The 14,630-nt window shown below is 51.9% G+C and overlaps 1 protein-coding gene across 6 annotated transcripts in view; it reads right to left on the bottom strand.

Moving 5' to 3' along the window:
- SLC39A11 (solute carrier family 39 member 11) overlaps nt 1-7,776 on the bottom strand; it is a 175,620-nt gene extending 167,844 nt beyond the window's left edge. For 3 of the 6 annotated variants that reach the window (XM_036340438.1, XM_036340441.1, XM_036340443.1), the window contains exons 1-3: nt 7,669-7,776; nt 5,038-5,156; nt 72-110 (exon numbers count right to left, since the gene is read on the bottom strand). In XM_036340438.1, the coding sequence (XP_036196331.1) occupies nt 72-110; nt 5,038-5,145 (147 nt within the window). In that variant the 5' untranslated portion in view covers nt 5,146-5,156; nt 7,669-7,776. Of the gene's footprint in view, nt 1-71; nt 111-5,037; nt 5,157-6,230; nt 6,316-7,668 lie in introns of all 6 variants that reach the window. The other 3 variants (XM_036340439.1, XM_036340440.1, XM_036340442.1) reach the window with 3 other exon arrangements.
- Between the last annotated feature and the right edge of the window lie 6,854 nt (nt 7,777-14,630).

Genomic DNA, 14,630 nt, shown 5'->3' with positions numbered 1-14,630 from the left:
AAACCCGTCAGCAGAGAAATGTCAGAGTAAACGAGCCTCAATTTACCTTCCTCCTATAACATGCCACTTACCCCTGCAGCGAAGCCAAGACTTCCATCTAGGATCCGCCTCTGCAAATGAAAACAGGACGTTTCAGTTTCTGAGGGATAATTCCTGGGACGACGGGGAACCATAACCCCTGAGAGAGCCAGGTGAATGAAGACCGGCCCACACCTGGATCAAATCCGCCTGAATCCGAGCCTTTATAAAATGGGCCAAAAATCAGCTGGGGGAAATGTTTACCCTCCCATCCACCCCACAGCCAATCAGAGTCTTCTTCCAGGCAGCCCACCTGCACTGGCCCACGTGCTGCCTCTTCCATTCTCTGTGAATTATGACTGTGAGCCTTTAGTGAGCTGCTGGCCTCCGAGATGGAAATGGGCAAGTGCTGGCGAGGAGGATGCAGACCAAACAAAACCCTCCCAGGCTGCCGGTGGGGGTGCACACTGGCACAGCCGCTGGAGGTGACCACAGGCACACCCTGTGAACCAGCGGTGCCACTCCTGAGCCACCGCCTAACAGGAACACACACTCGAGGTCACCAAGCACGTGGACAGAAATGCTCCTGGCAGCACTGTGTGTGAGAGCCGGAAACCAGAAACTACCCAAGTGGGTACATCATTAGGGTATAGTCACACAACAGAATACCATACGGCAACGAGAACACACACAAAATATATATGGATGGAGTGCACAATCAGCCAGGGACGGCCAGGACACTGGGAAATAAATGGGGTGAAATCAGCCAGACACCAAGAGTGCATACTACATACCGTATTTTTCCAATTATAAGACACCCCCCACTTTTCCAACCCAAAATTATGAAATCAATATTTTAAACATTTTTCGGGTTTTCCTCTTAAGGCCTTCTTCTTTTTTGGCATCTTAAGGAGTTGTTCTACAACCAGTTTGTGGGTCTGGGGTTCCACTCAACAAGTCTCCTTTCTGCCTCCCCTAGGCCAGGTGGTTGGGGTGGGAAAGAGAGGATAGGGTCTCTAATTCCTGTTTGGATCCTTGAAATAGTTCAATTGTAAAAGGAAAGAGACTTCACCAGGGCTGAGTAACTAGTATAAGTAATATTTCCTTATGTATTCATATTAATTTGAAAACAATAAAGAGACTTTGCTGGAAAAAAAAAGTTGTTCTTCCTGTTTTCTCCACTGTCTGATCATACGCTCAGTGGGAGGAGGTCCAAATGGTCCCTCTGCAGCTCTATTTCCACGCTCTCTTGCACAGCTGAGTACATTCAGTTTGAATTTTGCAGAGTAAGACAATCGCTTACCAGTGTTTATCTTTTTATTTTTTGACATCTTTATGGGCTCAGAATGCTCCGGTCCCTGTTGCATCTGCACACTTTCCATCTCCACCTCCAATTATGGCATCAGCTGACGTCGGTAACAATAAGGCTCATGATTGGAGGAAGCCTGTTTGACAAGGTATGGGCAGCTACGCACCCACACAGCTCCCTCCTCGGCTGACTTCCGTGTATAAGACGCCCCTAGATTTTCAGTCTAATGATTTTAGAAAAAAATAGCATCTTATACACTGAAAAAATACAGTATATGACCACTCCGGTTACATAATGTAGCAAAACAGAAAACAACTCTGCTGTTGGAGGCCAGGAGAGGGATGGCCTTTCACTGGAGGTTGGGGTGTAGGTCGTGATTAAACGGGAACCTTGCCCTAGCTGGTTTGGCTCCATGGATAGAGCATCGGCCCGCAGACTGAAGGTTCCTAGGTTCAATTCCAATCAAGGGCACATACTTCGGTTGCAGTTTGATCCCCAGCCCTGACCAATCAATGTGTCTCTCACATCAAAGTTTCTCTCTCTCTGTCTCTCCCTCACCTTCCACTCTCTCTAAAAATCAATGAAAAAATATTCTCAGGTGAGGATTAACAAAAAAAGAAAAAGAGTGGCCTAAATTAGGGATATAATCTACAGCCATGTGAACATGTTACAGGCACGTTGAGGTGTTATTCATCTGACCCGTGAGGTTCCCATTAGGACTGGGTAACAAGAGCTGTCCGGTCGGTCATCTCCAGCCACGAGCAGCCTCGTCCCCGCTCTGGGTGACTATGGGGTGGATGGAAGGCTTTGACCCCGGTGAGCATACAAACGACATTCTTCACTGTAGGCAGCTCCATGACATGAACCAAGTTAATCTAACCAACTCATGTGATCAAGCCAGACAGATCTAATGAAGAAGTTAGGGAAACAGACACGACAAAGAAGCCAGGGAAACGCATCCTAGCAGCATTCATCTGGATCTTCAAAGGAGAAACATTGCACCTTTTTAAAGTCAATAAACCTGTTATTCCACTTTTAGATATTTATTTCAAGGAACTAATCACATGTGCTCAAAGATTTGTGTTCATCATAACACTCTTTCTAAAAGCAAGGAAGAAAGGACATAACCCGATGGTCCAGCAGTTGAGGACTGGGTAAATGAATCGCAGTACATCTTTATGACGGGACACTACATGGCCATTTAAGTAATCAGAATAATGAAAGTAATCAAAGAAACATTTAGGGATATGAGGGATGCTTACGATGTCAAATGAGAGAAGCTGGTTATGAAACACTATATACAATTTGATCCCTGTTCCTTAAAGAAAATAGACACGTATATTACTTAAGCATACTCCAATACAACTGAATAAATCTGAGCAAATATGCTTTTTCCTTTCTACGAAGTAGGATTAGAAACTTTCTAAAGTATTTCTTTAAGCTTTTCTATATTTGACAAGTTTCCTAGAATTAAAACATTTTTTTTTTAAGTCAGGAAAACAAATGCTGAGTGTAGCTGCACTGATGTTGGTAACAGAGGCTGGTGTCTGAGTGTCTCCTCTCTCAAGTGATCCTCACCGCACCCCCATGTCAGTTGAGTGAAAACGGGGGTTTGCGCAGGAGGACGGAGTGTACCCTGTGGACTCACACCTATTGCGGCCTTTGTCTCCCCAGGCCGTGCCCCTCCCACTCTCACGCACACCTCCTGTGCAGAAGGGTTAGCAGAGCCCACCCGAGCCTGCACCCTCCACCTCCTAACCCTAAGGGTGGGTCACTGTGTCTGCTTTCCAGACCCAGCGACTTCTGCAGGACACCCGCTTCCTCCTGCAACTCTGAGATTCTGAGAATAGTGGTGGCCAGTGCCCAATAAGAACCTGAGTCTGCCCGGCTGGCGTGGCTCAGTGGTTAAGCATCGACCTATGAACCAGGAGGTCACAGTTCAGATTCCTGGTCAGGACACATGCCTGGGTTGCAGGCTCCGTCCCCAGTAGGGGGTGTGCAGGAGGCAGCTGATCAATGATTCTCTCACGTCATTGATGTTTCCCTCTCCCTTCCTCTCTGCAATCAATAAAAATATGTTTTTAAAAGGAACCCGAGTCTCTAATGGGCCTCCCTGGATAGACTCATGGAAATGGTCTTGGGGAAGGGGCAGGGCGGCAGGAGCCTGGGCTCGCAGGTCTCCAGAGTCTGCCTGTCTTTCCTCGCTGAGCCTGCCGGGTGTCCTTTCGCTGTCAGGAGCATTAGCCACGGGGACAGCCACATGCTGAGTCCTGTGGGTCCTCCCAGTGAGTCAGCGGACGAGTGGGTGGTCTCGGGGGACGGCTGTGTGCCTCCGCACCGGGAAAGGGCTCAGCAGTTCCTCCTCCTGACCAGCTCCAAAGGGGAAGGGGCCCCTCTGGGATGGCTCCCCACTTCTGAAGAGCCCCACTTGCCACACGGGGCTGCGAGGTCCTACTCATCGCAGTGCGGCCTTTAACTCGGATCCTGATGGTCAGCTAGACCCAGTGAGAGCATCTCAGGTCTCAGCTTCTCAAAGCAAAAGAAACTGGCTGTTCTGCCCCAGGGGCAGGATCGGGAGGGGTCAGGTAAGCTGTTACCCTGTCCTCTGGCCCCTGGCGGCTCCCATTCCGGGACTGGCTTTCGAATGTTTCACTACCTGTGGATAGTAATCTGGGAGCCAGGCTGTGTGCTGGCTGGGGAGGGAGGAGATGCAGGGGGAGGTCTGATCTTATCGCTGACATCGATACCTGCTGAACTGGTCTCTAACACCACCATGACTTGCTCGCCAACTTCCCAGACACAGTTTAGTTTCCAGATCCGCCTCACTGCGTGTTTAACTAGATCTGAAATCACTGACGCTTTAGCACGCCTACAATTTCGAAGATTGCCGTCACCAAGTGATCCAGTCACCAAGTGATCCGTGGATGGCTCTGGGCTAGGGGACGGAGGGAGCAGAGGGTTGAAGAAGAGTAAGGAATTCAGGCCCAGGAGGTGGGCATGGGCTGGGGAGGAGAGAGGAGGGGCATGTGGAGTGGGGGAGAGGGGGAGTGGGTTCTGGGTGAGGGTGCGGTGAAAGGGGTATGTGTGGAGGGGTGGGAGTGTAGGAGGGATAGAAGGCGAGGGACAGATGTGAAGGTACAGGGGTGCATGAGTGGGTAGGTGCATAAGGCTGAGTAAAAACAGGTGGGGGTGGGTGGACAGGCGTGGGGTCTGTAGGCTCACAGTGAGGCGGGTCTGAGTGTATTTGTCCCAAAGGGGGTGGCAGAGGGAATGAGGAGCCCCGTATTTGGAGTGAGAGAGAGAAGGGACAGATACCCTTCCTCCCCCCACCGTCTCTCCAATCATCCCAGCGAACTCAAGGCCACAGGGCAGGGCAGTCGCCCCTCCCCCACCCCCCACCTACTGTTCTTCAGCGCACACTGCCACCTGCACCAGGCCTGGGCGGAACTGATGGAGGACAGAAACCGGGCAGGGGCTCCAGGAGGCTGAATCCCTGGCCTCTCGCTCCCCACTCCCTGGAATCAGGGGGGAGAAGCAAGTGATCAGGGACACCTGCTCTCCAGGCCTGGGAGGGACAAAGAGGGCAAATGAGAGGAGAGAATGGCATCACCCACACCCCGGAGGCGTGGCCACCCCGCTGTGCGGGCGCAGGTGCTCCAGAGCCTGCTGAGAGTCCCATGAACTTCCAGAACCCAAACAGGACGACTCACCTGCCCACTAGAGAATATGAACACGAGAGCCGCCCCGGCGGCCGTCAGCCCCCAGGTGAAGAGGGTCCCCAGCAAGGCCTGGAACACAGCGCTGTGGCCTCGGAGCATGCTGGATACGGCTGTGTGCAGAGGAGCGAGAGGGTCAGTGTCCACAGTGCTCGGGGTCCCTTTTGGTGACTCGCACGTGTTCTGAGTTCTGACCCCCTCCGCCTGAGCTGGCGTGTCTGGGTTGGCGTATGCACCTGTCCACCACGCATCCCTCTGTGAAATCACCTAACTCTGGAAGCAGAGATGTGGGGACACTGAGGAGACCAGGAAAGAGGTGATGACACTGGGAAACAGTTCCCGAGAAGATGGATTATGAGCTGGAGGAAGGGAGGGTCTGAGTGCAGCCTGCCCGCCCATTCTCCTATTCCTCCTGCCCTTGCAATCTAATCAAGGTGCATGTGTTACCATCCAGCTCCCGGGAAGTCTGGGCCCCAGGCGTGGGGTCTGTAGGCCCATGGTGAGGCGGGTCTGAGTGTGCCTTGATTAGAATCATCGGTTCTCTCTTCTCCAAATACAGGTGACTAGCTCAGGTTCCTTCTAGAAAGTCATCCACTAAGCCCTGACCCAACCTTCCACAGCTCCCGTGGCCTACCAAGGGCACACTCCCCCGACTGACCTGCAACAAGCCCACGGACAATTCAAGCCTGTGTTTCCATCACCGGGGTGCCCTGCGTGGGCCCCAGCTCAACTGAATTATTGATGGCACCTGGGACAAGCCTCTGTGGTCCTGCCCTAAGTCTCTCTTCACGTGGTTCCTTCCCAGAATCCCTTCTTTCCCAACCTCTACCATCACATCCAGTACCTTCTGTTGCCCACCTACTGCCAATTTCGATTCCACGCCTGCCGATCCTCCACTCCCATCCCTGCACACATCTTTGGTGCCTCCTTCATCTTTCACATCATTAGCTGCCTAAGAATCGGAACGATGCTTTTCCACATTTGGCATCCCGTTCATACTAGTAAGGCTCTCTGGCACCCGGAAAATGCTGCTGAATTACTTATGGCACCGCGGACAAGCTTATCTAAACAGGACCCTCAGTGAGGACCAGGAAAGGGAGCCATCAGTGACATGGCCCCCAGCCAACTGCCGAAGCTGCAGTTACACCCCTGCCCACCGAGGGACAGAAGGGAAGGACCATCCGCACTTGCGTTTGCTCAGGGAGCCTCCTCTGGACTTGAGCGTGTCGTCAGTCCCCGCTCTGCGATGACAGGCAGGGAACCGGCCTCTCCCTGCGGAAAGTTACGGGGCGGAGGAACCCACGTGCTGAAAAGCCCTGTGTTCTGCACACAAACATCGGGGCCCAGGGCCGCCTCTCAAAGGGCCCATTCAGCTCCTCCCTGGTCTTCCAGCTCCCACAGGGCTGGGCTCGGCCCCACGGGGCTCAGCTGCCAGGCCCGGCAACCCTGGGCCAAAGACGCTGCCTCTCTCTGCTGACCCTGGCAGGAAACTCTGACGGAGGGTGTAAGGGGCCCGTGGGCACGGGGCTCAGCAGCATAACCAGGACTCAACCCCAGGAAGGCTGTGGGTCCAGGTGAGCCCAGTGAGCCCAGGTGAGGAAACCGGGGCCAGGAAACCTCCAAGTCAGTCGGCACCTATAGATTCAGACTGTGTCCCCGCAGCCTACATGGAACTCAGGATAGCGACTGCACCAAACAAAGAAAAAGAAACAGGAACAACTTCAAGACCCAGAGTTCAGGAAGTGGTTCCCCTGCCCTGGGAGGCCTGGCCAGGCCCGCGGAGAGTCCCGAGGGAACAAAGACTGTCTCCAGCAGGTAGACCAGTAACACCGTGGGGACAGGGCGTGTCGGCGCCCGGCACCTCAACAGCAGCTTCCACAATGGGGCTCAGTCTTCCTGGGAGCTGGATGCTAAGTCATGACCCTGGATTAGACTGCAAGGGGGTATTCCCTGCTCACCCCAACTTTAAATGTGCCCACACCACCCCGGGGTGTGCACTCTCCGACAGTCAGGGTTAGGGTGGGCTGATCGGGATTTCTTTCTTTTCCTCCTAGTTGTTGCCCTGCTTCCGAGAGTCAGAGTGGAGAGTCGGCTGCAAGATGCTGGCCACGCTGCAGAGGTGGAAAGGCACTCAGGGGGAGTGCACACAGCGCCGGACCCCGCAGGGGGGTCCACAGAAGTGGCTGGGGCTTGGGCTGCTGTGACTGGCTGGTTTGGTCGGCAGAGCCGCTGACCCCGGGGGATGGGTTGGAAATGCACAATCCCAGGCCGGCTGCACCTTAACCAGAGTCCAGGTCAAGTTCAGGAGGCGCGCTGACCCCCAGGGCCGGTGAAGGGGGCCCAGAGCAGCCGGAATCACAGCCACCTGGGCTCCCAGGACCGCAGGGACCCCACTGGCTGCAGGGTCCCCGCCTGAAGCTGGGTGAGGGAGGCAGGTCCACACCCTCCAGCCGGCCCCGTTCTCCCTCCTCTGCCACCTGCCGACGCCGCCGGCTTCCCTCCAGCCCCCTGCTGTCCCCAGGGCACTCCCTTCCCAACTCCGCGGGGCCCTGCCAAGTCCCACGCGCCGGCCCGACGGCCCCGGCCCCCGCCCGCCGGCGCCGAAGGAGAGAAAAGCCGACTCACTAGGCTGCCCTCTCACGCCCCCACTCCACTGCCATCAGCCCCGCTGCGGTTCGCCGGCTCCACCGCCGAAGTCACTTCCTGCTTCCCTCCCGCACACGTGTCCCCGCCGCAGGCCCCGCCCCGCGGCCGTGACTGGCAGGTCCCGCCGGAAGAATAAATTCTCTGGTTCACCGCCTCCTGCGGGCTCGGGAACCGATCGGGCGGGTGGAGCAGAGCCTGAGGCCAAGCGCCAGGAGCATTCCGCAGTACAAGCCACTGCAGTCTTATCGGAAGCCACAGAATCCCAAGGAAACAGACTCTGGAACGTTCCTGACATCATGTACGTCACAGCCGAGTCCCATGCCCTGAGGGAGCAGATCAAACGTGTTGGGGAGGGTCTGAGAGTGGGGGTGGGGGTGGGGGGTGCCGGTGAAGGTGGGGGAGGGGGGCGGGGGGGAAGGGTAGGCTGGAACCTTCCACCACCAGCATCATTCTCTAGGTCCCTGGCCCTCAAACCACAGCTCCCAGCAGAGTCACCAGGAGCGATGTCAAAATGCAGAGAGCTAGCCCCACCGGCGTGGCTCAGGGGTTGAGCATCTACCTATGGACCAGGAGGTCACAGTTAGATTCCCAGTCAGGGCACAGGCCCCAGTTGTGGGCTCGATCCCCAGTAGGGGACTTGCAGGACGGAGCTGATCAATGATTCTCTCTCATCATTGATGTTTTTTTCTCTCTCTCTCCCTCTCCCTTCCTCTCTGAAATCAATAAAAAGACATTAAAAAAAGAACAAACACACAGAAAGCTAGCACCCTGAGAGGTTCCGGTTCTGGAAGTGTGGGTGCTGCCCAAGACTTTCTGTTCCGAACTAGGGTCACTCTGAGAACCAGGGCTCCAGGTCAGAAGCATTGCTCTCTGAGCCTTCTATAAAAAGACCAAAGGCACCGCTGCTAGCTTTAGCCAAAAATTAAAACAGGATGCTTGGTTAAATTTGCATTTCAGATCAACAACAATGTTTTCGTGTCAGTATGTGCTGTGCAGTATTTGGAACACACTGTGCTAAAAAACGTCATATTTGCTGTTCATGAGAAATTCGGATTGGGTGTGACATCCTGTGTTTTCTCTGACGACCCTGCCAGTGGGTAACGTGAGCAGAAGTATGGCCCCCGATCACAGTGGCCATGACCGGAGGGTCCAATAGGAGCAGGCCTCTTTGGCCCAGTCACTCACAATGATGATGGCACCACATTCATATGCTGCGTCCGGATGATGGCGTGGTGACCGTCAGACCTGGGAGAGAGCCAGACCGGCTGTGCTGGTCAGCTGTGGCTGCCGTGAGAAAGTTCTGTTGTGTATAGGCTACCCAGTCTGCAGATTTTGGTACTGCCGGCCCCGGGAGGGACACAGCAGACACCTGCTGGGGGAGCCTAGGATTTGGGAAGGAGGAATCCCAATTCCTAGTGGGAAGGGGCGACTAGGCATGAAGAAAGCAGGGCCCCCTCAGGAATCAGAAACCAGCCGGCCAGTACCTGAGGTTTCCGGTTTTCCAGGGGGCCTACGAAATTGATTAAAACAATAAAAAATATTGTATCTTGGACTAAAAAAAAAAAAGCTGTAGCAATTTAAATTAATAAATGTTTAACTCAATGCCTATTAAACCTTGTTAATTGTTGACTTTGGTATTCATAAAAATTTAATTATTTTCGGAAAACAATCTGAGGCTTAGCTTTTCTCACTTCCAGAGAACTCCTTACTATGCATAATAATGGCCAGGAAACCCAGCCAATCGTAAATTAAACAAGCTTAGAGCCAAATCATTTCAAAAACGAAGTTATTAAAATCTGATTATTTTTATGGGAGGAGGGAAGGACTGGATGTGGCACGAGAGAGTGTTTTAACATGCTTGGTGCACTCTGGGGTGCACTCAGATCTCCAAAAAGCAGGGGTTCTTTAGGGGCCTTCAACGATCCTAAGAGGCCCCAGGGAACACGGAAGGAGGCAGGCTTCCTCTCACCGGGATCCCGCAGAGGGCAGGATGGTGGGGAGGGAAGCCCCCTCAAGCACAGAAGAGAAGGCAGGGAGGTGGTCCCTCAACTGTCTATGGTCAAAAAGAGGAGTAGACCTCAAGGCTCTCCAGACCCCCCTCAGACTGAGCTGGGTGACAAGACCAGGACTGGGAATGTGGCTGCTGTAATGAGGTCATCTGAGAAGTCCTGTGTAGTGGATTGAATGGTGGCCCCATAAAAGATCCCAACCCCTGACACCTATGGATGTGTCCTTACTTGGGGAAAGGGTCTTTACGGTGTAATTAAAGATCTCGAGATGAGATCATCCTGGATTAACCACTGCGTCCCTCCCTGGGCTGGCAGTACCTAAGTCCTATGGCACATGGACCTTGTAAAAAACAGAAGGGGAGAAGGCAGGACACAGCACAGGAGGCCATGTGAAGACAGAGGCAGACATGGAAGTGATGGGGCCACAAGGCAAGGAATGATTGGAGCTGGAATAGACAGGGAAGGATTCTTCCTTAGAGGGGAGAGAGAGAGAGAGAGAGAGAGAGAGAGAGAGAGAGAGAGAGAGAGAGAGAGAAGGCAAGAGGGAGAGAGGAAAACATCTCTCTGTGCTAACGGGAACTATCTCAACCTAACAGGCAATTCAGCTCATGAAACCCGACAACCATGGGTCCGTGCTGCCTGTCACTACTTGAGCCAACTAAGCAGAGACGAGGTTGAATCCTATATGAGCATTTATTCCAATCCTGCCGGCAGTACGGGAGAGCGGCAGGTCACCCACAGAAATCTTCGCCCCTCCCCATAATCCAGCTGCTTACATTGGGTAGAAGGACACAGATTACATGGGAAAGTAAGAATTACAGGCCTGGAGAAGTATGCCAGGTATAATGATTACGGGTTACAGGCAATGTAGGCTTGGGGTGGGCGCCTCCAGGACCAGACTGTTTCAGCAACAAGGTTGCTAATCTTTCCATGATGATAGGCAGTTCTCAGAAAAGGAGAAAGGAGGATGGACTGACCGCGTCCCGAGGTTAACGCCTGTGTCCTGGGGCGCACAGCTCTCAGCCAGCTTAGAATGTGCTTTCTCTAATCAGAACAGAACAGCCACGGTTCTGGGCTCATGATTCATATTTCTTATAATTATAGCTAGTCCCCTATTCTATTTCTGCCCCTAATACTTCCATAGGTTGAACTGTGTCCCCCACAAAATTCACATGCTAGAGTGTCCTAACCCCCAGTACCGCAGTGTGACCTGCTTGGAGAGGGGTCTTTACAGAGATGAAAAAGTTACAGTGAGGTCATTAGGGTGGTCCCTAATCCAGCAGGACCGGTGTCCTTGAAAAAAGGGGAGAGGTGGACAGAGACACGCATAGAGGGAAAGTGATGAGAAGGGACACAGGGAGAAGACAGCCGCCTCCAAGCCAAGGAGCGGGGCCTGGACAGATCACAGCCTCAGGAGGAACCCACCCTGCCGGCACCTGGAATTCGGGCTTCCAGCCTCCGGGACTGTGAGCTGGTAAATTTCTGTTGCTGAAGCCACTCAGTCTGTGGTATTTTGTTCGGCAACCTTAACAACGCAATAGAGAGCTGAAGGTCACTGTGGCTTACATCATAAAATGTAGTGCTGGGAACAACCTCCAAACCCTTCCGGTCCAAGGATCTCACTTCACGGGTGATGCAGAGCTCGGCTGGTGCCGGAGTGGGGCTGGAACCCACACCTCCCATTGGCCCCACTGCTCCCACATGTCACACATTTAGTGAGTCCCTAATCATCCCAAACTGTCGGACAAACGGCATAGTTTTCCATCTCAACCATGAAAATGATTGCTGTAAGCAAGGCTATCGGGAATGGGTCAGAGCACCAACGCTTGCATAAATCTTTTAAGTGCTTTCTAGGCACACCCACTAACAGACAACCAAGGTTCCCATTCCACGTCTTAACACATCTTTTTTTTTTAATATGTATATTTTTATTGATTTCAGAGAGGAAGGGGGAGAGAGAGAGAGAGATAGAAACATCAATGATGAGAGAGAATCACTGATTGGCTGCCTTCTGCACGCCCCACACTGGGGATCGAGCCTGCAACCTGGGCATGTGCCCTTGACCGAAAATCAGACTGGTTCATAGGTCAACACTCAACCACTGAGCCACGCTAGCCAGGCAACATCTTGAAAACAAGAAGCAGGAATACCACAGTGATTCTCATGATGAATCTACAACTCCTGTAAAATAATTTGTCATTGAGACTTTGCACAGGTTCACACTGACCTTTCACCTAACGTTGTCGTAATTGGCAAGTGTTCATAGTCTTTCCACGTTGCCAGGAAGCCTCAATGGGGGACCTGCAAGAGAGGATAATACAGAAAGCCTCACACGCAAACAATCATTTACCTAATTTAAGGGGATGATGGAGTCTCCAAATCTCACGGTGCCCTCTGAGCTTCCTGATGGGGCTGGCCCGGCAGGGTGATTTCCCAGGGACATGCCTAATACAACGACTTAAAAGATGGGGGGAAAGATATTGATCACTCTAACCCTGCACAAAAGGATAATTCAACAAATTACAGAACATAAATGCAGCGGGCTTCACGCAGGGCATCAAAATGATAAATACCCTCACAGCATAGGAAATACCAGTATTAATGATACTTTATTTTGTGGAAAAAGCAATAAACAAAATATTGTTTGTTATTACAATGGTAAAAAATGTATGTTACAGAAGACTGAAAGGGAATTCTAGAAGTTAAAGCAGTTGAGACATGGGATGATGAGAGTGTAGAGGTTTTCCCCTTTCTATAATATTATGTCCCTTTCATAATTTTTAAGTATGCTAATGAGGTGTAAAAGAAGGTGAATATAGAAAACAAGGCTCATTGGGCTGAAGTAAAAAGACCTCAAGTCAGTATTGGAACTCCTGACTCTCAGCCCAAGACTCTCAGTTAATAAAAGAAATGTCCACCCTCGCCAGTTTGGCTCAGTGAATAGAGCATCGGCCTGCAGACCAAAGGTCCCAGATTCAATTCCGGTCAGGGGCATGTACCTTGGTTGTAGGCTCATGCCTGGCCTAGGCCCTGGTTAGGTCTTGTGCAGGAGGCAACCAATCAATGTGTTTCTCTCATATTGATATCTCTCTGTCTTTCCCTCTCTCTTCCACTCTCCCTAAAAATCAATGGGAAAATATCCTAGGATGAGGATTAACAAAAAAAAGTAAAAAATAAAAATAAAAGAGATGCTGTGCTTATATCCAGAGCCACTTGGATGTTTCAAACCCCCGGCTCTTTAGAAAGCCAGGGTCCCTTAAAAATTTCCACGATTTGTTTTAATCAATCACTTCCCCAGCATTTGCTTCACCTCATTAGCTCTTCCACAGGCCAGCTGCAGAATGAGGTACGCAGTCTCCATATCACAGGAACCAAAGCCCTAAGGAAGGGCCCTGCCTCCCCCACCCCCTACCCCCGCCCCCAGGAGCCGCAGGGCCTGCCTGTCATGTCGCTTGCCTCCCAGTTTCATAGACAGATGGTTGGCGGGGCTTTGGTTCAGACAGAACATCTGAGCCCTGAGATGCCCACAGATGTGTAGGCCCCCATCACCTACCAGAGCGTCTCAAATGCTCCCCAGATACAGCCCGGGAACCACAGGTCCTCCTCGTCCTGTCAGCCCCAGAAAAATACAAAATACAGGGCCTGGACACCGACCCAGCTGCCGTCACGGGGACACCTGACAGGTGGACTTCGGAATGTTGCCTCCCGAGGTGCCTGCTGGGGTTGAGAGGACTGTGCCTCGTTCTTCCAGAACCTTCTATAGCCGTGGGGAAGCACTATGACTTGTTAATACTAAAATCTGCTTTGTATTCATTTTAACAAGCATCAGTTATCTAATAAGTAATCATCTCTCTGCTCACTATAAGTCACCTATTATTATTTCTCTAATAATGATAATATTTCTCCAAAAAAATCGTTTGCATGTTTTCAAATAAACTATGTTAAGTGAGAATTAATTCTTGGCCCTGGTCAGGTAGCCCAGTTGGTTAGAGCGTCGTCCCCCTATGTTGAGGTTGTGGGTTCGATCCCCAGTCAGGGCGCACACAAGAATCAACCAATGAATGAATAAATAAGTGGAACAACAGATCAGCGTTTCTCTCTCTCCCCCTTTCCTCTCCCTCTCCCTCCCTCTCTCTCTCTCTCAAAACCAATCAATAAATAAAAGAATGAATTGTTTTCCCCATTTTTGATCATCAAAGACACACGCATGTAAGTGCCAACCAGAGCTCCCGATCAACACGAGCCGCCAGCCACCGCCCCAAGAGGCTGGCCCTCCCACTCCGGCCCAGAGCGAAGACGCTGGACTGAATCTGCCTTTGCCTCTTTGTTCTTGGGAACATTAGCAAATGATGAACACAATACCAGGCGGTCCCTCCAGCTCAGGAACCCCAAGCTGGGACTCCGGCTGCAGGGGGTGGCGCCTAAGAGAAACACACAGCCCTTGGCTCGGAGAAACCAGGAAAGCAATAATGTCAATACGTCACACAAACCAGGTAGCTGTGTGAGTAGCTCCCAACCCTGCCCGACGCTGTTCTAACAGGGACGCACATTAGGTTTTCCAACCTAAAGGGAATTGTAACAAATGTGTGTGCTCCCTCTGGTGAGTAGAAGAGACAGTAAATATTTGTCAAACAAATGAGCGGTGACCTAGGTTTTTTTGAGACTTACTTTTTGCAGGGCACATTAAAAGACAAGACTTCTGGCACGTGATCTCACAAAAACCCCTAAACGCAGAAGTGACCGATGAAGTAAGTGCAGCTGCTGCCCCGGGAGGCTGCTGAGCCTGGGGTGATAGGGCTGGAGGGGGGTCTGGGGAGGAGCTCGCTCCAAGATGGTCTCCCTTCTAAAGTACTTATTCATTCTCTTCTCTGCAAGTGGCTTCCCCGTGTTTGAGCCTTTGTCGGACCAGATGGGTGACTACACAATTGGAAA

Source organism: Myotis myotis, unplaced genomic scaffold (assembly GCF_014108235.1).
Source record: "Myotis myotis isolate mMyoMyo1 unplaced genomic scaffold, mMyoMyo1.p scaffold_m19_p_17, whole genome shotgun sequence".
Classification (NCBI taxonomy): domain Eukaryota; kingdom Metazoa; phylum Chordata; class Mammalia; order Chiroptera; family Vespertilionidae; genus Myotis; species Myotis myotis.
This window is presented reverse-complemented; position numbering and strand designations above follow the sequence as displayed.